Source organism: Vicugna pacos, chromosome 20 (assembly GCF_048564905.1).
Source record: "Vicugna pacos chromosome 20, VicPac4, whole genome shotgun sequence".
NCBI classification, from domain to species: domain Eukaryota; kingdom Metazoa; phylum Chordata; class Mammalia; order Artiodactyla; family Camelidae; genus Vicugna; species Vicugna pacos.
In genome coordinates, this window is record NC_133006.1 from 25,753,789 (window position 1) to 25,774,410 (window position 20,622).

General features: G+C 37.5%; 3 protein-coding genes across 5 annotated transcripts in view; 2 read left to right on the forward strand and 1 right to left on the reverse strand.

Moving 5' to 3' along the window:
• LOC102527007 (olfactory receptor 2B2) overlaps positions 1 to 20,622 on the forward strand; it is a 187,042-nt gene that overhangs the window by 39,968 nt on the left and 126,452 nt on the right. For 2 of the 3 annotated variants that reach the window (XM_072945511.1, XM_006215256.4), the window contains exon 1: positions 284 to 396. The exons of the other annotated variant lie outside the window; for it this stretch is intronic. The gene's annotated coding sequence lies outside the window, so the exon portion shown is untranslated. Of the gene's footprint in view, positions 1 to 283; positions 397 to 20,622 lie in introns of those variants that run through there. 3 annotated transcript variants of the gene reach the window in all.
• On the forward strand, positions 345 to 20,257 carry LOC140687758 (putative olfactory receptor 2B8). Its single transcript, XM_072945518.1, has 2 exons — positions 345 to 396; positions 19,299 to 20,257. The coding sequence occupies exon 2, from the start codon at positions 19,319 to 19,321 to the stop codon at positions 20,255 to 20,257; it is 939 nt and encodes a 312-aa protein (XP_072801619.1). The 5' UTR covers positions 345 to 396; positions 19,299 to 19,318.
• Positions 4,422 to 5,360, reverse strand: LOC116284405 (putative olfactory receptor 1F12P). The gene has a single exon (XM_072945821.1). It carries the CDS (start codon positions 5,358 to 5,360, stop codon positions 4,422 to 4,424), a length of 939 nt encoding a protein of 312 aa, XP_072801922.1.

Below are 20,622 nucleotides of genomic sequence, written 5' to 3' on the forward strand. Positions count from 1 at the left end.
GCGCTCGGACTTCATTTCCCAGGCGTCTTCGCCACCGTCTTGCAGTTCTCAGAGCTGGAAGGAGGAGGCGTCTTGTCTCCCGTTTGTAGTAGTAAACTTGCTCTTCTACTCCTATGGGGCCTCGTCCTTGACTTCAGTCTAGGGCAGTGAAATGAAAGCCCACGCAGCAGGGACGCAGCTCCAACTTCACCTTTGGGTTTCTAGGAAGATTTTTTTTCCTGAACTCTTAATTTATCCCCCAACCCGGATGGAACGCAGATGTACCTAACTGGATTAATCATAACGCCTGGCTCAAGAAGTCTGTGCATGATCCTAAAGTGTCTCTAAGAACTAGAACATTGACAACTTTACTGCAGCTCTTTTTCTTGTCTCTCTCCATACCTCCTGTAATCTGAGGTAATTACAAGTTTTGTGTTCCCTTATTAATTAAAAAGATAGTTCTGTTTGATACACACTATGGCTAACCAATATATGCTCTTAATTTTAGTTGTTTTTAGTCTAAAAGGCATCATATCATAGGTAATCTGATATTTGCTTCTTTACACTCAACAGTATGTTACTGAAAATTATCCGTATTGTTTAGTTAAAATGTTCATTACTATATAATATTCCAGTGAATATAGCATTGTGTTCATGCATTCTTCTAAAGATGGGCTGATCCTCTGTTACGTCTCTTCTGGATTACTGACAACCTCGTAAGTGAGCCCTGTGCTTCTTTCTACCTGTCTGTCACAGTCCTTTCTCAGTAGAGCAGCCAGAGTGATAACTGTTTTTGTTTTTTAAATCAGAGTACCAATCCCGCCCCACTTCCAACCATGTGGACATTCTACTATCATGTCTTATTTATTATTAAACATTTTAAAATTTAGATATAATTGATGTACAATATTATATGTTTCAGGTGGATCATAGGCAACTCTATTTTTAGTTTTTAAAGAACCTCCATATTGTTTTTCATGGTGGCTGCAACAATTGGCGTTGCCACCAACAGTGTAGGAGGGTTCCATTTTCTCCACACCCTCACCATCATTTGTTATTTGTACACTTTTTAATGATGGCCATTCTAACTGGCGTGAGGTGATACCTCATTGTGGTTTTGATTTGCATTTCTCTGATAATTAGTGATGTTGAGCATCTTTTCATGTGCCTACTGGTCAGTCTGTATATCTTCTTTGGAGAAGTGTCTATTTATGTCTTCTGCCCATTTTTGGATTGGGTTGTTTGTTTTGTTATCCAGTTGTATGAGCTGTCTGTACATTCTGAAAATTAAGTCCTTGTCAGCCACATCAATTGCAAATATTTTCTCCCATTTTATAGATTGTCTTTTTGTTTTGTTTATGGTTTCCTTTGCTGTGCCAAAGCTTGTAAGTTTGATTAGGTCTCATTTGTTTGTTTTTGCTTTTATTTCTGTGGCCTTTGGAGACTGACCTAAGAAAACATCTCTATGATTAAATCAGAGAATGTTTTGCCTGTGTTCTCTCCTAGCAGTTCTGTGGTGTCGTGTCTTATATTTAAGTCTTTAAGCCATTTTTGATTTATGTTTGTGTACATTGAGAGGGAGCGTTCTAATTTCATTGATTTACACGCGGATGTCTAGCTTTGCCAGCACCACTTGCTGAAGAGACTGTCTTTTCTCCATTGTATATTTTTGCCTCTGCTGTCAAAGATTAATTGACCGTGGGTGTGTGGATTTATTTCTGGGCTCTCTGTTCTGTTCTATTCATCCATATGTCTGTTTTTGTGCCAATATCACACTGCTTTGATTACTGTAGTATTGTCTGAAGTCTGATTTCAAGTGGTAGAATATGTTTTCTGTTTCTGAATATGTTATTTTTTTTAGTTTTATTAAATTATTTTCAAAGAATGTTTTCGTAACTATTTCGTCACAGGTGGTGTCACACGCTGGCTTCCAAGAGAAGCATTCTGTAAAGCACATATTAGCATGCAGGAAATTTATAGGTAGTGATTTTGGGATTAACACCTGTGAGGGATTGAAGGCAGTAGCATTGGGCAGAAGAAGTTGGGCTGTGATGCAATTACAACAAAAGTCTCTGCTCTTCCCATGGAACAAAGATAACCCTTCAGAGTTGTCCTGAATTGGGTTGAGGGGGTAAGGTCTTTAAAGCACTTCAAGAGACTAGTCATTGGATGCAGCTTGCCCTTAGGCAGCCCTTGGACCAGGCTGTTTTGCTGTTGTTGTTGTTGTTGTTGTTGTTGTTGTTGTTTGGTTTTTTTGCTTTTTCAGTTGAGGGCAATTTCTGACAGTACCGTTAGAAAGGGTTATCAGCTGGCAACAACTGAGAGAGTAAGTCTGTCATTCTGGAAAGGGGATCAGGGAAGCATAGCATGGTGTTCAGTACAGGGGAAAACTGGAGGTATTCTCTTTCTCAGTCGTCTTTGTACTTAGGGCAAGAACATATTGTCCGTGTTTGACCAATCAGATACAGCCTCTCTGCAACTTGGATCAAAGATAAGTAAAACCAAAACTAGAGGCAGTGGAAAAATCTCTCTGATGGTGGTGGCAGTGGCAGAAATGGCCAGTTCTTGGGTCAGCAGTGGCAGCAGGCTAGTGATGGCATCTAGTGTCTCTGGCACACAGCATTAATGGATCAAACCGTAGCATCCAGTGTTTAATGACAGTGACTTTAAGTCATAGGATGGTTATGTATGTTGTTTTTGCAATGGTCTGGTTATGAGCATCTGAGCCTGCTTCTCCAGCCATTTCAGAAACTTTGTGAAAGGTTCAGTACTCCTTCATTAAATTTTATTTCTGCTTAATTGAGAAGAATTGATTTCTGTTTCTTTGCAATTAAGATATCTGGTGCATACAAAGATCTTTCAAGAGATAGGGAATTGTGGACAGATTGGTTCATTTTTGCTCTTGCTTCTCTTTTTGCATCCAGTGTTTTTTATACCGGTCCTTACATGCTCCAACAAATTTTTCTGATCTCTCTTTCATCAGAGAAGAGTAAAAACCACAAGGGTAATTTTTAGAAGATCTTCTCATCGTAAATAAACAAACAAACACATATTTATGGCAGGATGTCTTAAAAAATCTCTCTATATTTAATCTCTTTCTTTTTATCTTTATTTCTGTGTATCAGTTATCACATCACATAAAAATGATTGAGCTTTTTTTTTTTAAAACCAGCTTTGAAGAGATTTTTGGGGATGGTATGACTTAAAGTATGGGACATATGGTATATGGAAAAACGCACTTTACAGGGCTCTGGGGGACATTGTGGACACAGGAAACAATCTGTTAAATCAGGTATGATTTTCAAATCAGAAGTCACAAAGGCTTTCCATTGCTAGTGGGGTCTACTTCTCATATAGGCAACTCTTTGCATGTTCCAGGGTAAATGACACAGATTTTTAAAATTTAAAATGACGATTAATAGCCTCCCAGGCAGTTCTTTGTAGACTATCACAAAGATACATAGATATATACATAGACAATAGATATAAATCCTGCTTTTTACACAAGAGAATAAAGACAGATTATAGGAAATGCATACAATATAGTCATAAAACATGAACAAATATAAAACATTGGGGTGAGAAATAATCCATCCCTCTTTCTCACCAATCCCTAATATGGACCCTTTACCACATTAAGATTAATGTATTCAATGCATTTACTCATACATACCATGGTCCTTCTTACCTACAAATCTTCCTCACGTATTGGTTTTGTTTTGTTTTCTCTTTTTGTGGGGGAAGGTAATCAGGTTTATTTATATATTTATTTTTAGAAGAGGTACTAGGGATTGAACCAAGGACCTCATGCATGCTAAGCGTGCCCTCTACCACTTGAGCTATACCTTCCTCACATATCTTGAATATTCTTATCATTCCTATGTAACTACCTCTGGCCAAGACCCAGATTACAGTGCTGTTTTCCCCCTGAAGCTTTTCTTAACCTCTTAAGCCTTTAACAATATCTTCTTTTTTTGACCTCACATTGCAGTTATGGTTTGAATCTTTCATTACATAGCAGTTTTATTCTCTGCTGTTTTTCATGCATGAGAATGTGGCTACCTATTCCTGTCCATTCTGGGACAGTCCTTTTAAATAAATAATAAATAATAAAAGGGAAATAAATAGCAAATAATGAAGAGAATTATTATGCTCTCCCATGCCATCTGTAATGTCTTTATGATGCATTCAGATGTCAATTACATAGTTGTATTGTGATTTTTAGGGACTTTATATATAAATATTTGCCCACATCATTAATATCTTAGGGAACTTAAATGGATAAGGCCTGTAATTATGCCACTCCTAGAGTTTGTAGCGAAGTTAGGTAGGTGCCAAGTTTGATTAGGTGTTTAGTAACAACTTTGTGATTATGATGAAAAATGAAAATAATGATCTCATTAGGATTTGCTTTCTGTCTAACTCCTTTTGGCCAGTATGAATCACTGGGAGATCTTGCTCTGACATAGAGCCTTCTTTAAAGCCCCCTTCAGCTCATTGTTCCTTAGACTGTAAATGAAAGGATTCGCCACAGGGGCTATGATCATGAAAATTACTGATGCAGCTGAGTCTTTTTCAGTTGAGTGGTTGTATGAAGGGCTCATATAAACCCCTGTGATTGCTCCATAGAAAAGAATGACCAAGGCAAGATGAGATCCACAGGTGGAGAAAGCCTTGAGTTTTCTTTGGGCAGAAGGGATTTTCATCACAGCAGAGATGATGAGGCTATAGGATGCCAGGATACACACTGAAGGTACCACAAAGATTAGCCCTACCACAGCAAGAACCAAGAACTGATTAAGACTGGTGTCAGAACAGGACAGAGGGAGGAGAGAGTTGATATCACAGAAGAAATGGTGGATGACATTGTTAGAGCAGAAGTGCAGACGGGTCATCATAAGGGTGTGCAAGAAGGGGTTCAAGATGGCAATTACCCAAGGTACACCCACGAGAGAGATGCAGAGGGGCTGGGTCATAATGGTGGAGTAATGCAAAGGGTGACAGATGGCCACATAACGATCATATGCCATCACTGTGAGAAGGAAATTGTCCATGTTGGCAAACATCATACAGAAATACATCTGAACCAGACAGCCAGGATAGGAGATGGATCGAGTCTGTGTTTGGATGTTTAATAGCATCTTGGGTACGGTAGAGGAAGGAAGGCAGAGGTCTACCACAGACAGATTGGCAAGGAAGAAATACATGGGTGTATGGAGACGATGGTCTGAGGCAGTGGCCAGCAAGATGAGTAAGTTTCCAAACAGCCCTGCTAAGTAGACGCACAGGAAAACTGCAAAAAGGAGTGCCTGCTGCTCTGGCCAACTTGAGAAACCCAGGAGGAGAAATTCAGAGACATTGGTTTGGTTTTCCTTTTCCATTGCTTGAATCTATCTGCATGAAGACCTAGAGGATGAAATACTTTTGACAAAAAAAATTTCCCCTTTTATTTTTTACATACTCACCTTGTCTAGTCCCATTTACTGAATATTTTCTCTTAAGGCCATCCTACCTCCTCTCTGATGCTCTCTCCCAAGCCTTACTGGACATTGGGTAGTTCTTTCCATTTCGTCAGTGTCTTTTCATTTATCCTCCCTTACTGGAACCTCACCTCATCCAAGATTTCCAAGAGAGCTCTGTACCTCTTCCTGCAGTGGGCAAAGATTGTCTTCCTACTTTTGATGTTGATACCAACTCTTGCACATTCTACATTTTGTGTGGCTGCCTGACTGTTGGCTGTGTTGGAAGGTATCTGTGAGTCTGACACACTAAATGACTCCATGCTAAACATTGAGATTTAAATGAGGAAAATTTTCCAAGTTTTTTCCAACACCATATGAACCATTCTTCTTGGAAATAAGTCAGACATCTACCATTTTAGGATTCATAAAAAGTAAATAAACTCTCTTATCTTTTTAAGATGCAAAAGAAAAATATAGTAAAGTGCTTGACAAGTGTAAAAAGTTAAACCTCCAAAAAATAGTTTACAGGAAGACTATAAGCACCATAAGAAAATACTTACAAGTAATTAAAAAAGTTATATAACACATGTAGTTATATGATACATATAGGTAATACTAAAGGAGAACACAGAGAAAAAGTTATGCCAAAATGGGGAGGGGGCTGATTTAAAAGTTTCTCTTTTAATGGTTTTGTAATATTTTAACCATAACTACAAAAATGGGCTTCATGTTTCTAAGATATCGTTATTACTTTGGGTCTTGCATTTCTCGGAGTTTTAGAAAACACTATGTAATAGAAGACAGAGTTCCTGATCCAAGAAACATGGAATAAGGTTGTGGAGGAAAAATATTATCATAGAAAATAATTAAGAGAACAGATACTCACAGAGACAGATGAGATCGTTTCAGAAGAAGGAAGGACTCTCTGAGAGAGAGAAAAGATCCTGGAGAGTGTGGGCGCTGAAGTTAGCCCACATTGAAACCAGACCTCACGTCACTTAATCTCTCTAAATCTTAGTTTTCTCGTATGTAACAATTGTACTCACCTTAAAGGTTGTTGTGAAAATGAAATGAGTTAATGTATGCAAAACTCTTAGCAAATAATGATTACTCAGTAAATGCAAACCATAGTTGACAAAGCCAGAATAGGGGTAAGGCAGGTTTCTTTCCCAGTCTCCAAAATGGCTGTTTTAAATCTTTTCTTCTTTTCTCATACTTCTTACTCCATCATGTCCCTTCACATCACTTACTGCACTTACTGTAGTTTCACAGAGAAAACAGAAACCACTATCAGATGGATGTGCCCAATTCCCTGACAAAATGCAGAAAACTTATCCACATCTCTATTCATCCTTCCTCTTTTTCCTCTCCTCTTGTTTACAACAAAAGCAATATCCTTCTTTCCTGAAAAAGTTAACACTTATACATGTGATCTCATCCTTTCCCACTTCTTTTAAAACTCAACTTCTCTTTTCTGTAACTTAAATGTTCTCCTGCTTTATTGCACCCATACTTTCAGCTTAAGTCTCTTCCATGTTTGACGTTCCTTTCCAGATCCATGTCTACCTCTGGCTACTTCCTGACCTTTCTTTCCCCTGTACAACCCCTTACAGAATTGACTTCCTCACATCCCACTTATTTCCTTCTCATGCCAATCTGCCCCAGCAACTCCAATGAATTGCTCTTTCAAGTCTTGAAAAACCCAATGGATATTCTCAGTCATTACAGTGTTTGACCTAGAATTCTCCCTTGGGAAATTCATTTCCTCCTTGGATTTATTTTTAAGAGTTCCTCCAATCTATCTGCCCATTCCTTTTTCATTTGCTTTTACAGAATTCATGTCCTTTGACAGCCCCTTACATGTTGGCATTTCTCTGGTTTTTGTCTTATGCCTTTTTTTCTTTTCATCCTATACATATTCCTGGATGAGTCTATTCACTCCCATGGCTTTAATACTATCTATACGCCAGTCTCTTCCAAATTTGTTTCTCCAGTGCAACTCTCACATTCAGACTCCTATTCCCAGCGCTCTTTGAATGTCCACTTGGATGTCATAGATACCTTATTTCTCATACTTCCCAAACTGAATTAATCGTATTCTCCCTGAACAAAGACTGTTCCTCCCTTTGTGTACCCTTTATCAATAAACAGCAGCACAACGTAGCTAATTATTCAAGAAAAGAGCACTTGGGAGTCAGCTCTAGACTTTCTTTTACCTAAGCCCTGTTGATATTACTTTTGGGGAGAAAGAATATTATTATTAAGTAAATATACTTTTAACATCTACCACAACTAAGTCACTGTTCTAAGCATTGATAAATAGTGGTGAATAAGAAAGACATGGTCTTTACCCTTAAGGAGCTTTAAATCCAAGCCAGAGGCTTTAGAATTATCCTTGACTCATCCAGTTCGTGACCAAGCCCTGTTGATCTGATTTTTCTCACACCTGTATTTCTTCATTCCTAACTATACTGCCTGTGTCACACTCTCACCATCTCTCATCTGAGTACTTGTAATAAACCTCAGATTGGTCTCCCTTCTTATAGTCTTCCCACTTTCAATCTTTCTTTCATATTTCCTAAAGAATTATCCTTCTAAAAACAAGAATTTTCTCACTTCCCTTCTTAAAAACTTCCCATGGTTTTCAGTTGTCTTCAACTCAAATTCCAAATTCCTTATTGTGGCCTACAAGTTTCTTCATAATCCTCTTCCACCTCTCTAGTCTCATCTCTTACTATGCTGAATTTTCCATCCATAGAATTTCCTGATTTACACTGAAACTTTTTGTCTATCTGACTTTTCTCATTTTGAAATTCTCTGACTACTCCATCTAAAGCTTCCCACAAGTTGCTCTCTATTGCATTGCTCTGCTTTTTGTCTTCATATCACTCACTACTATGAGGGATGTTTTTGTTTCTCAAAAAATAATTCTATATTTATTTTCTAATCTGCATCAATAAAATGGAAAGTTTATAAAAACAAAAATTTTATGTTAAAAAAATCATTGTATGGATAGAATAGTGCCTGACATGCAGCAGGCAATCAATATGTATTTGTTGAATAAATGAATGTACTTTTTAAAGCCTTAGGAAGTTTTTTCTTATATGGGATAGAAATATGTGTCCTTGTATATTGTATAGTGATTTTCATTCTAGGCTATATAGCATTTGAAATTATATATAAATATATAAAATATATAATTATATAAATATAGAAGGTATAAATATCTATAAATATTAATATTTATGTATTTATTGTTTTGTCTTCGTGACTCTTCCTTGCTTCTGAGATATTTTGGAGAGCACATGGACTGAATCTTATTCATCTTTGTGTAGGGAAACCCAGTTTTATAAACAAAGACTTATATTTGTTTATGAAGACAGACTGATATTTTGGTGGAATGAGCTACATGCCAGAGATGCAAGACAACACCATCTCTGATTCTATTATTGGTTCTTTGCCCAGCCCCACTGTCTTGTGTCTTAGCCAAAGGGATGGAGAATCGAGGGGAAGAAACTGAAGAAAATGGAGGGACTCTGTTGGACTATTTTTTCAGTGACTGAATGATGAAACTGAATGGAAGAGAGGAGTATTCTACACACATATATGCAAAGTGGAGAGAGGCAGAGGCATTTTGGACTCCAGAGAACACAGAGCTCATGTGAGAACTTCCTGAGAATTGCCAGACATAATTAAAGCAATTTTCCATGGACTGCAGGGATTGTAATAATAGATAAAATAACAGCCTGCTGTTTATTCCTACTCTTGAGCCTACAGGCTGCTATAGTTTCAGGAAACAGAGGTTAGACTTGTATCACATCACTTAGCATGCTCCTGCCATGAAGAGGGCATTCAAAAATGTTAGTTGGAAAAGTGTTCTCTAACAGCTGTGGAGACTACAAGATTTTCACTGTGGAATGTCAAGTGGACATAGATGAGGAGGGCAGGCTCTGAGCTTTTCAGGAAGCAGAAAAAAGAAAATTATTAACAGTCCTTTTTGGAAGGTTTCTTCTTGCTGTGCTTTCCCCTACCTCCACATTTGCGCTGGCACAACAGAAATCTCTGCTTTTATCATTTGCCATCATTTCTATTTAGGGTTCGCAGGAAGTTCTCACATGAGCTCTCTGCCCTCTGCCTGGTGGATGGAATCCTCTACTTTCTTCCCCTTCTGATCTAAGTTGCTTCTCACTACTGTTCTGCCTGCTTTGACAAAAATGATGCAGTATCGGGGCACTCATGCTTTCAGAGCTGCTAATGCGACTAATGCTCATGTAGCTGTGGGTTCTCTGGAGTCCAAAGTGCCAGTGTCTTTCTCCACTTTGCACGTAAGTTGCAGAATGCCTCATTACGTTGACAGTAACTACTTGTAGTGTGTAGATCCTTCACTTCTGCTTGAAGGGAAATCTCCAAGAGAAAATGGTCCCTGTAACCGTCTTTCTTCTGTCATCAAAATCTCTGCCCTTTCACTCAGGGCTTTTAGGGCATGGTGGGGAATTGCCAGGTGAAGTAGGTAAGTTCTTGGACAGAGGAGATATGAAAATTTAGAGTTTGAGTTATTGCCACTTTATGCTGTGTGGACTGAATAATAGAGGAAACCTGGCTGCAGAGAGGGAAGGACAAAGTAGAGTTGCAGAAGAAGGCAGAGAACCACATAGTGCTGTCCTTCAGCTCTGACTCATGTGTTAATCACTTTGATCAGCTAAAGGGATTTTCCCCTATTTATTTTCCCTCCCACCTTTGCAGCTTTGCGCCTTTGACCTCCCTGCCCTACCAAACTGGATTCTTCCTAAACTGTGTTCTGAAGACAGAGGTTCCTTCTTTTTTGTTCATAGCTTGGGCTAAGCTCGTACCCATTGGCCTAATTCATACCTATGGGCATTTTAAACCTCATTTACCCAATTCTTTCAATGGCAGTTACATTTTTTTTCTACTATTTCATTTGCACTCAAGCCTCTAATTAACTGTTATCCTAAGCTCTTTGATTCTGTTAAAGAACTGATCTGAATTTTGAAACATTCATTTACAGAGAATGTATGAAGGAAATCTTCGAGGAAACACACACTATGGAGGGAGCAGAACGAGCTTTTCAATAATCTACAGGAGACAGAAAGGAGTTATATTCATGTGAATATACTTTGGATGCATAATCGTAAACATTTATTGATTTCATTAGTGCATGAGTGGTGGCAGTGTACGTAACAGAAGACACATTACCTCCCCCCTCAATTTTCCATAGGACAAAATGTTTTCACTCTTGGAAACATGATAAAACAATGAAAAATACATGAAATGAGCTGAGTAAATTCTATAACTGTGTAAAAATCATAAAATTTTCACTAAGATTGAAAAAAATATAAAGACAAGACTTTCTCCTTTTTTCTCAAACCTACTCACTTCCCATTGCACTTACCAGATGCTCATAACAGGAACCTTCTGCAAAGAGACTTTTATTTCCAAGTCTCCCTCGAGGGTAATGGGAAAAATGGAAAAGGGAGAATGTTGCCTTTCCCCTAGGATATACAAGGATGAGGGATGGGCTGATTCTTGGGGAGGCTATATCTGCTGCAGGGAGAACTGGAGTGACCTTAGGACTCCCCTACATTGAAATTTATAGCTTCTTTTTAGCCTCTGGGAACCCAATCCTGACAAGCTCTCTCAACTCCAGTAATAGTTACTTCATCCCCCTTGTGGATTTCCCAGTTGCAACCCTGGGGATGATGTACCTGGCAGATAATTCCCTAGGAGACTCGGAATTAAAAGATCTGGAAGTTGTTCATAGGCTTCCAGGAAGAATTGTAGCATATCTCTCTCCCAAGAGGTCCTGAAAGAACAAATAAGAAAGAAATAAGAAAAAGAGAGAAAAAAAATCACTCGAATAATTACTAGCTTAAAACACCAATCGTTTATTTATCTCACAATAATATGAGTCAGCAATTTCAGCTTAGCTGGGTAGTTGTTCTAGTCCTGGCTGGACTCACTCAAATGCCTGCAGTTAGTTCACTAATGGGTCCATTCAGGGCTTACTGGTCTAGGAGGGCCATAGCTGGCTTGGCTTCTGTCTCCTTGATGTGGTCTCATCCTCTAGTAGGATGACCTGGGTTATTCATATGGTGAAGGCGGATTTCCAAGTCCTTGTGATTGATTTATTATTTAAGTTATGGCTACTCTCCTGCCTGACTGTCCTGCCTTTGTTTCTGCATTCTTTACCCTGCTAATATAAACTGTTAAGGCCTGTTCTTGTTCCACATGAAGGGTCTAGGAGGTCACAGTGTATCTCTATAAGCTCTTTTCCCAGGCAACAATAAGTGGGGTCACAGAGGGGTCTGTCACCAAGGACCATACATGGAACTGTTGGGTTTCAGAGTGATAATTTGACCAATGGGGAATGAGAGCTGATGGGCAGATTATTTGTCCTTTTTTCTTCTGAGATAGAAATCTGTTGGGATGTCTACTAAGATATGCTTCAGGGAGAGACATGTGACGGAGCACCCAATTACTCCATACTGATGGCAAAGTTGATAATGTATCCTCGACAAGCCCACTTTTCTTCCCTGTTCTGTCCCCTTCTTTCACTCATGGTACTGTATCCCATTCTGCATTAAGTACTTGTGCATAAGCCTTTGTTTCAAGCCCTGTTTTCTGGGAAAACCTAGGCTATGACACAGACTCAGGGGGCCGATAAAAATAATCTTGATTATAAATACAAATTTTGGAGTTTTTGCCTATCAAAAACATTTGTAACTGTTACCCACCCTTTCAAGTCAGGCCCTAACAAGGGTCCTCCTGCCTGGTGTCATTTGAACCAATAGAATGGGCCACAGAGTTCAGTTCAGAAGCAAAGGAAAGTTTTATTCTTTGATCAAAGAATGGAGAGGTGTGAGCTCCTACCCTAGAGTACATTCTCTGTCCTACAGGACATAAAGCAGGTGGCGCTTTACAGGGATCACGTGAAGGGGGCGGGACAAGGTTCTCAGGGCAGATGCAGGTGTGTTGCTCGCGGGCGCAGTGTCTCTGTGCACGGCCCACTACAGCCTTCCTGAATTGTGGTGTCATGTGCAGCACTTCTGCACACGGTCCCCCGAGCTGAGGTGTCAATGCAAGGCCTCTGAACACAGCACCCTATGAGCAACTGAAATGAGACCAAGCACAAAAGGAAAAAAAAATTTGACTTTATTTCCCAGATTCTATTTTTATTTCCTGGGAATTGTTGATGGGCTTTGGCAGTGACATAACCATAACGATGAAAGGCATTACCTGGGGATAGATTTTAGAGCAAGAAGAGGACCAAACACCGAGGTTTGAGGCGCTTCAACATTTAATGATTGGCTGGTAGAGAATTATAAGACTCTAAATGAGATTGGGAGGAAAATCCAGAGAGGTGAGAGGAAAACTCTGTTAGTTGAATTAAAGGCTAAGCTGTTACAGCAAAAAGACCCTGAAAATGCAGTAGCTCAAAGAAGGTTCTTTCTCTGTCTGCCTCTGTCTCTGTGTCTGTCCCTCTTTGAAGCTCCTCCATGCCCACCCTAGGCAGTGCTGTAGCTTATCAACAACTGGGGAATATTTCTGCTCCACTCTATTCTTATTGAATTATTTTTCAGTACAGAATAGTTAAACAACATGCTTGCTCTGTAGTCTGGCACTATATTTTACCTCACTAGTAATTACTTCAGTGCATTCTGAGCTTTTTCAGTTTTTGTGAATTGTTTTACCCATCATTTTACTGTTTTTCCTGTCATCTTCCTTTGGTTGTCACTTGTGTATATTTCTGCTCTCTAACTCAAATCTTTCATATATCTAATGTCTCTCTCAGCTCCTGTTATTTCTCCTTCTAGATTTGTCTTCTCCATCTCCCCCTTCCCCCCCCCCCCCCTTTTTTTGAGCCTTTCCCTTTTCCCTTTCCTCATTTGGGCTCTTTATTCACTTATCAGTGGTAACCACAGAAATCCAAAAGGAAGGCAACATTACATGGGTGGTAGCATTAATTTTTTCTCCTCGTTATCTCAGATAGAGGGCAAATAATGAGGAAGAGAATCAGAGAGCTAGGAACAATTCAGAGACCAGTAATAATCCATGCAATAATTTAATGATGCTGTTCAGATATTTCAGATAAAAAGCTGTCCTCACTATTCTAGCTTTGCAGAGAGCATGGTATCCTGGACCCAGGTGGAGAAGTATTCCTGTTTTTGTTTTTGTTTTTGTTTTTGTTTTTGTTTTTGTTTTTGTTTTTGTTTTTGTTTCTCACTGATACTGCTTTCCTTAAGATCAGTAGGGATTATTCCTTGACTTGTATTCCTTCCAGTCTACCTATCTGATTCCTTACAAATTCCTAATCATTTTTCTTTTTTGTCTAAACTTAGCTTTTCCAAATGTAATTTTATCAGCCATATTGATCTTTTCCAAAAATACTTCTAATAATTTATATTATTTTAATTATAGCATCTTTGCTTTCTGCTTTTTTATTGTCACAGGTATAATATTGGGTGTAACATTGTCATATGTGTTGCTCATTATGACCTCTGGCTGTCTCTTTCTGACGGTTTTTCTCTCTCTGGATGTGTCTCCCCCAACCCCGTCTCTCTTTCTCTCTCTCTCTCTATATATAAAATATGTTCAGCTTAAAGAATAATTGAAAAGGGAATACTCATGATATCTCCACCCTTGTGAACTAGAACGTGGACCGTACTTTTGACAGCTTCTACCCAATTGCATCCCTTTTCTTCCCACTGCTCTTGACTTTGTTATAATAAGCATTTTGATATTATTTTTAGTTTTGACCATATTTTCCTAATATAGCTATAGTTTTACTACCCATGTTTGCATTCAGAAATAACAGTTTTACCTGTTTTTGAATTTTATGTAGAGGGATTGATTACTTTGTGACTTGCACCTTCTGTTCAACATTTTTGTGAGAAGGACATCATTCTGATTTATTTAGCTGTAGTTTTTTTTTTTAAGTTTAAACAGTACACTTATTTATTTATTTGAAAAATGTAAACAATACAGCTAAAATTTTGACGTTCACTCCCAGAATTCTCTTTAGAGGTAATCATTTCAGTGTGTATAAGCATATGTTCTTTACAGCTGCCACTTAAACCATGGATATATTGTAATGGTCAATGGAGCCTTGCTAATAAACTATCATGGAAAACTTAATTGGCCTTTAGGTAGATACTGTAAGAGAACAGCTAAATAAACTCTTTTTTTTTTATTTAGCTGTAGTTGATTCATATTTGTTGTTGGATAGTACTCTCTTGTATGAATAGTCCACAGTTTACCCATTTTAGTGTTGATAGGTGTTTGTTTTGGATTGTTTTCAGGTTTTAGTTAATATAAACAATGCCACTATGAACATTCTTATACATGTCTCTTGAGACCTAGTAACCGAATGAATTCTTATTTCTATATGTACAATTTTTTTTTGCAACTGTGAGAAAAAATCTTAAGTGTTTTGTAAAATTTCTGTCATTCAAAGATGAGAGCTAAGACAACTGGGAGGACTACGAATTATGTGTCCTCTGTCAAATATAAGAAATTATAAAAGAGGCAGATTAGGCATCCTCTGGCATTCTTCCTGAGATTCATTTTCCCTGAGGATTGGAATCTCTGGACAGGTAGGTGACATCAGCTAATTAACAGTAGAGGACATACATTCCCCAGAGAGACTTTAGCCAGGTAAACAGGTTTCACAAGCCAAGTCACAGAGCAGTTTCTTTCTTTCTTTCTTTCTTTTTTAAATGAAGGTACTGAAGATTGAACCCAGGACCTCATGCATGCTAAGCATGCCTCTCCCGCAGTACACCTCCACCCCCACTACAGAGCAGTTCCATACCACCCTCTCATGCTGCTCATAATGGGCTGGGACACTATATTGAGATATAATACTGAGAGTTTGAAATTGCCTTCCTACATCTTTCTACCACCTAGACAGAATGGAGACCTTGAGTACCACATGAAGATATTTGAAGTCACTATTAGAAAGCATCTTCTTGCTTAAGAAAAATTTAAGGATATTCCAATGCTAGGATAATCAACCTTTGCACTCATTCCACACAACTTGCTTCCTGATTCTACATATCCAAGTTCCAATCCTCAGCACTGTGTTAAAGGTAAGAACTTGGATATGAGGTAGGGAACGGACTTAGGACATCTGGATAAAGTGAATAAAGTTGAGTGGACTGGAATTCAATCTCTGTATTGCTTTAGGAGTTGGCAAGTTGAGACTGATGAGACAGAAGCATTATTAAAGTAATAGCAATTCAGTCATGGCACTAAAATTGCAGAAATTTTGCCAGCACTTTTTCAGGAGTCCTTGAGGAACTAGTCAGGGCAGAGTTTGTACATTAAATATATCAGTGACTATTGTATTCTATGAAATATCTTAAACAGACATTATCTTGAGATTTTTCTTTAAAATGTGTGGTTTGCATACTGAGCATCTAGTTTTTTGATATACTTATTCTTCCACTATAATTTTAGTTATATTATGTCAGTATTGTACAATTTTTGTAATTGTAGGCTGTTACCTCTACCGCCTGATATGTGTCAGTACTAAGCATTTAACCTCTTAATTTGATGCCTGCACTCTTGATTAGCACAGTAAAAAAATTGTGTTCTTATGAGATGTCATTTCCTATTATATATCCTTTTTAAATAATTATTACACAGAATATCACCTTTGTCTCATAGAATCTATTCATTTTTATTTTACCTATTTAAAATCTTTTCTATATAAAATATATATATATATATATACTTTGCTTTTTTCAGTTATTTTTTGTATTCAAGTATTAATTCATATATAATTTTTATTACAGGACTTCTCTATATCGTATCATATCATGATGGTTACCAAGGACACCATTCTTTGTTCTTGTAGCTAGGATGAATGTGCCTAATATTTCCAGTCATTATTATTTATGTAGTTTGTCTCATACAGATCAATATTTCTTACTGCGTTAGGTCAGTTGGTGCTTATCTTAACATAGATGATGATTCCCAATATAATAACAGAATTCTTTAAATGTTGTAGGAAAGAAATGAAAATTTCTCATTTAACCTTAGCCAAAAAATACTCCTTCTCTTGGAAGATTATCTTTTGTGGCAGTGCAAACATCTTTAGGAAGGATGGATGCTGAGTAAGAAAGGAGGAAGGGAACAGTGTGACCCAGGTCAGCAGAGTGTACTCTTGAGATCAGTGGGTAGTGCATCGTACACTTAGAAATTTCCAATATCCAAGTCACTAAAGGATAATTTCCTAAATTGTAAAGAGAAAAAAAATACAAAGAAGACAGACTATGACCTTAGCATCCTAGTCATCTTCCAATGTGCCCTGCACTTGGAGTGGAAGCAGTTGTAGCACAGAGACAATTGTATCCATTTTTCTATTTTAGTTACCTGATATTTTATTTTTCAACCTAAAATCATTCATTTTTATACCTGTCAGATAGTTAGCCATTCAGTGGCCTTTTTACTAATATGTGAATATTATTCTGTAAGTCAGCAAATGGTTTGTACATCTTGACAAGTTTTATCTTTTTTCATGATTTCAGATGAGTGCATCAATATTTGCATATGTTTGGGTGAGACCAGATCATGTCTTTTTATTTGGTCTTCCGAGCAGCTGTGAGTTGGGAAATGTATCCTATCATTGCACATTCACATAGCTCTTATAATTTTATAATGCTATTATGAAATTTTTGTACATAGACTTTTTGTGGATACCACAAATCACATCCTTATAAGAAATCAAAGGAAGGTTGAAATATTGTGAAAGTCTACATCCTGTCACCTGCAACAATGTCCTCTGAATTTTAATATATTTGTTTTATTGACAGTAAAGTAATGTGTTGGTTAAAATCACAAGCTTTGATATTAAAGATACCTGATTTGTGTTAAAACATTTAGGATTTCAATGAACATGGCTAAATTATTTAACCACTTTAGTCTATTTCTTCAAATGTAAAAGATAAACTAATAAACTTCAAAAAATTTGGTGGGGATAGTTGAGATTATGTATGTCAATGTTTTAGAATAGAACAAACACTCAACAATACTAGCAGTATTAGTATTATTAACCGTAAGTAGCACATCAGTTCAGCCTTCAACCTGTGGATAGTTTAATTTTTCAAACTTTAAATGTGAGAATTTTTATTAAATGTTTTGGGAGCTATGTGATCTGGTGCTCTTCCATACTGTTTTGTGATTGAGTGTAAAGTTAGATTAGTTTAATCCTTCTCATATATGATATATTAAATTAACCTATTATGTGTGCTTTTTATATTTCAAGGCTCTTGATCTTTTTGGTTGTTTACTTTCCTTGTAACTAAATTGTGGGACAAGGAGGACACTTATGTCAGTGATGGAGGGATATTTCTCAGGACCCTTCTACCACTACCTCTTCTTTCATTTGACGACTAACTTTTCCCTTATTCAGATGCAATTAACATTTATTTTATGCCAGTTCTGTATCAATTTCTTTCACACATCTGTGAGTCTACACCTAAAGCTGATTCAGATATAAGAAGTCTTTGGAGCATTAAAAATTTACTGCATGCCTAACCGTTTGAATTAGAGCTAAATTATTCACTTTCTGATGCCACTTAAGTCAGTGTTTGATCATGCTAAGAAATAGTTGGATGAAAATGGTAGTCAACTAACTTTAGAGCTGGCAATGTGTTTAGTTTAGTGTAACTAATGCTTCAAAATAGCTCCCAGAAAGATGCATATATAAAATTAATGTAATGTAGATGGACACTTTTATAATTTTATAATACCAAAATGTCATTTTCTTAATGCCTTTCCTTGTATTAGCTTTACATTTTACCTTTAACCTGTCATTGCAGTGACAATGTATCTATCTTTATCTCTATGTATTTATCTGTTTAATTATCATAGGGAGTGATGTAAAGCATTACAGTTTGTGTATAGATTACACGATTGGATAGCTTTAGAAAATATTTATCTTGATTAGAATATTTATAGTGAATAATGCTACCTCCTGTAGGAATTGTTCACAATTTAGTTGTTGGTAATATGTGAAAATGAAATCAACAGAAAGAAGAGGTAAGTGCTAGATTTTGGATTTCTGATATGAATAGACTATGCACACCCAATGAATTTTTGTAATTCTTGCTAAATTGGTATAGTAATTTTAGGTATCTTGAGGGCAATAATTAAGCAGTATAATTGAATGGAGTTATTTTCAGGCTCTGAGTATTTAATTGTTTGCTACTATATAGAAAGAACAAATATAACTTACTAGGAGTAGAGAGACAATAATTCTGCCAAAAAGTTTATGTGCTGCACTCTTGGTGATATTTTGCATGTAATTTAATCTTTTCTATCAATACATTCTAGGTCACAAATTTCTGTTTCAATGCATTTTGTTGGTAATTTTGTACTATATTCTGTTTCATGTGAGGCATGTACAAATCCAATTTTTTAGGTTTATGAGATACATATTTAAAATAAACTTTCTCCCTTTGCATCTTTCTTATTCTTTCTGATCATTTTCCTATGTTTTACCCTCATCCACAATTTCTCTAAAATGTACATATGTAATTATAGTACTTTAAATCCTATTAAACTTAATCTGAAAAAGACCTCTTATACCTATCATTGATGGAAACTCAAGGCCATTATTTGATTTTTCTTATTTTAAATGTCAATATATTACATTTTCTGATAGTGTAGGATAAATGAATAAGATACTTCAATTTCAATGAGTACATCATTTATTCAGATAGTTGCATATAAAGTCCAATAACCATGTCATAGAACATGGTAGATTTCCCCCTTCACCCCCTTCACTTTTTTGAATTTACCCTTTATAATTTGCTAAATGCTTGGTCTTGACAGGAACCATTGACTAACAAAGGATGGAACAGAAAAATGGAAGTTCTTTCACCGGGTTTATCCTGCTAGGTTTCTCTGACAGGCCTCAACTGGAGCTAGTCCTCTTTGTGGTTCTTCTGATTTTCTACACCTTCACTTTGCTGGGAAACTCAGCCATCATTGCATTGTCCCATGTGGACCCACAACTTCACACCCCTATGTACTTTTTCCTCTCCAACCTAAGCTTCCTGGACCTGTGTTACACTACCAGTATTGTTCCCCAGCTCCTGGTTAATCTCAGTGGAGCAGACAAATCTATCTCCATCGGTGGGTGTGTAGTTCAGCTGTTCATGTCTCTGGGGTTGGGAGGTACAGAATGCATTCTGTTAGCAGTAATGGCATTTGACCGCTATGCAGCTGTTTGCAGGCCCCTTCACTACACAGTGATCATGCACCCTCGTCTCTGTGCCCTGATGGCTTCTGCTTCATGGCTCGTTGGTTTTGCCAACTCCTTATTGCAGACAGTGCTCATCTTCCTTTTACCACTTTGTGGCAGAAATAAATTAGACCACTTCTTTTGTGAGGTCCCTCCTTTGCTCAATCTTGCCTGTGTTGACACCACTAGGAATGAGTCAGAGATCTTCTTTGTCAGTGTCATCATTCTTTTCATACCTGTGGCATTAATCATATTCTCCTATGATCGGATTGTCAGGGCAATCTTAAGAATAAAGTCTGCTGTAGGGCAGAGAAAAGCATTTGGGACATGTGGATCCCACCTGACAGTGGTCTCCCTGTTCTATGGCACAGCCATCTATGCTTATACCCAGCCCAGGAACAACTACTACCAGGATGAAGGCAAGTTCACATCTCTGTTCTACACCATCGTTTCCCCCATGATCAACCCCCTGATATACACACTGCGGAACAAGGATGTGAAGGCAGCAATGAAGAAGGTGTTTTGGAAGGACTCTGACTCCAGATGATGGGGTGAAGAAGAGAGTTTAATGGAAGGATTTTGAATGCCAGAGCTCTTTAGATGTATGTGTGTGTCCTGTCAACAAAAGTAATCAATAAATTATCAATATTAAGAATAGAAGAGCGTTTTATTTGAGCCAAACTGAGGATTAGCCTGGAAGACTATTTCTCAGGTTACTCTAGGGTTACTCCAGAGAAGCAGTTTCTAGCACAGCTTTATATCTTGTCAGAACAAACAACATTAACAAGTAAGGGATATATTTATTCAAGCTTTAAATAAAAAAAAAAAAACGTGCAGATCAGTACGTATACAGCGAGTCAGCATGGCCTTGGCACCTGAGACGGGAGTCTTATCATCATGGGAGTACTAACA

Coding starts and splice junctions, on each gene's coding strand:
- LOC116284405 (XM_072945821.1), bottom strand. CDS start 5,360: ATGGAAAAGGAAAACCAAACCAATGTCTCTGAATTTCTCCTCCTGGGT.
- LOC140687758 (XM_072945518.1), top strand. CDS start 19,319: ATGGAACAGAAAAATGGAAGTTCTTTCACCGGGTTTATCCTGCTAGGT.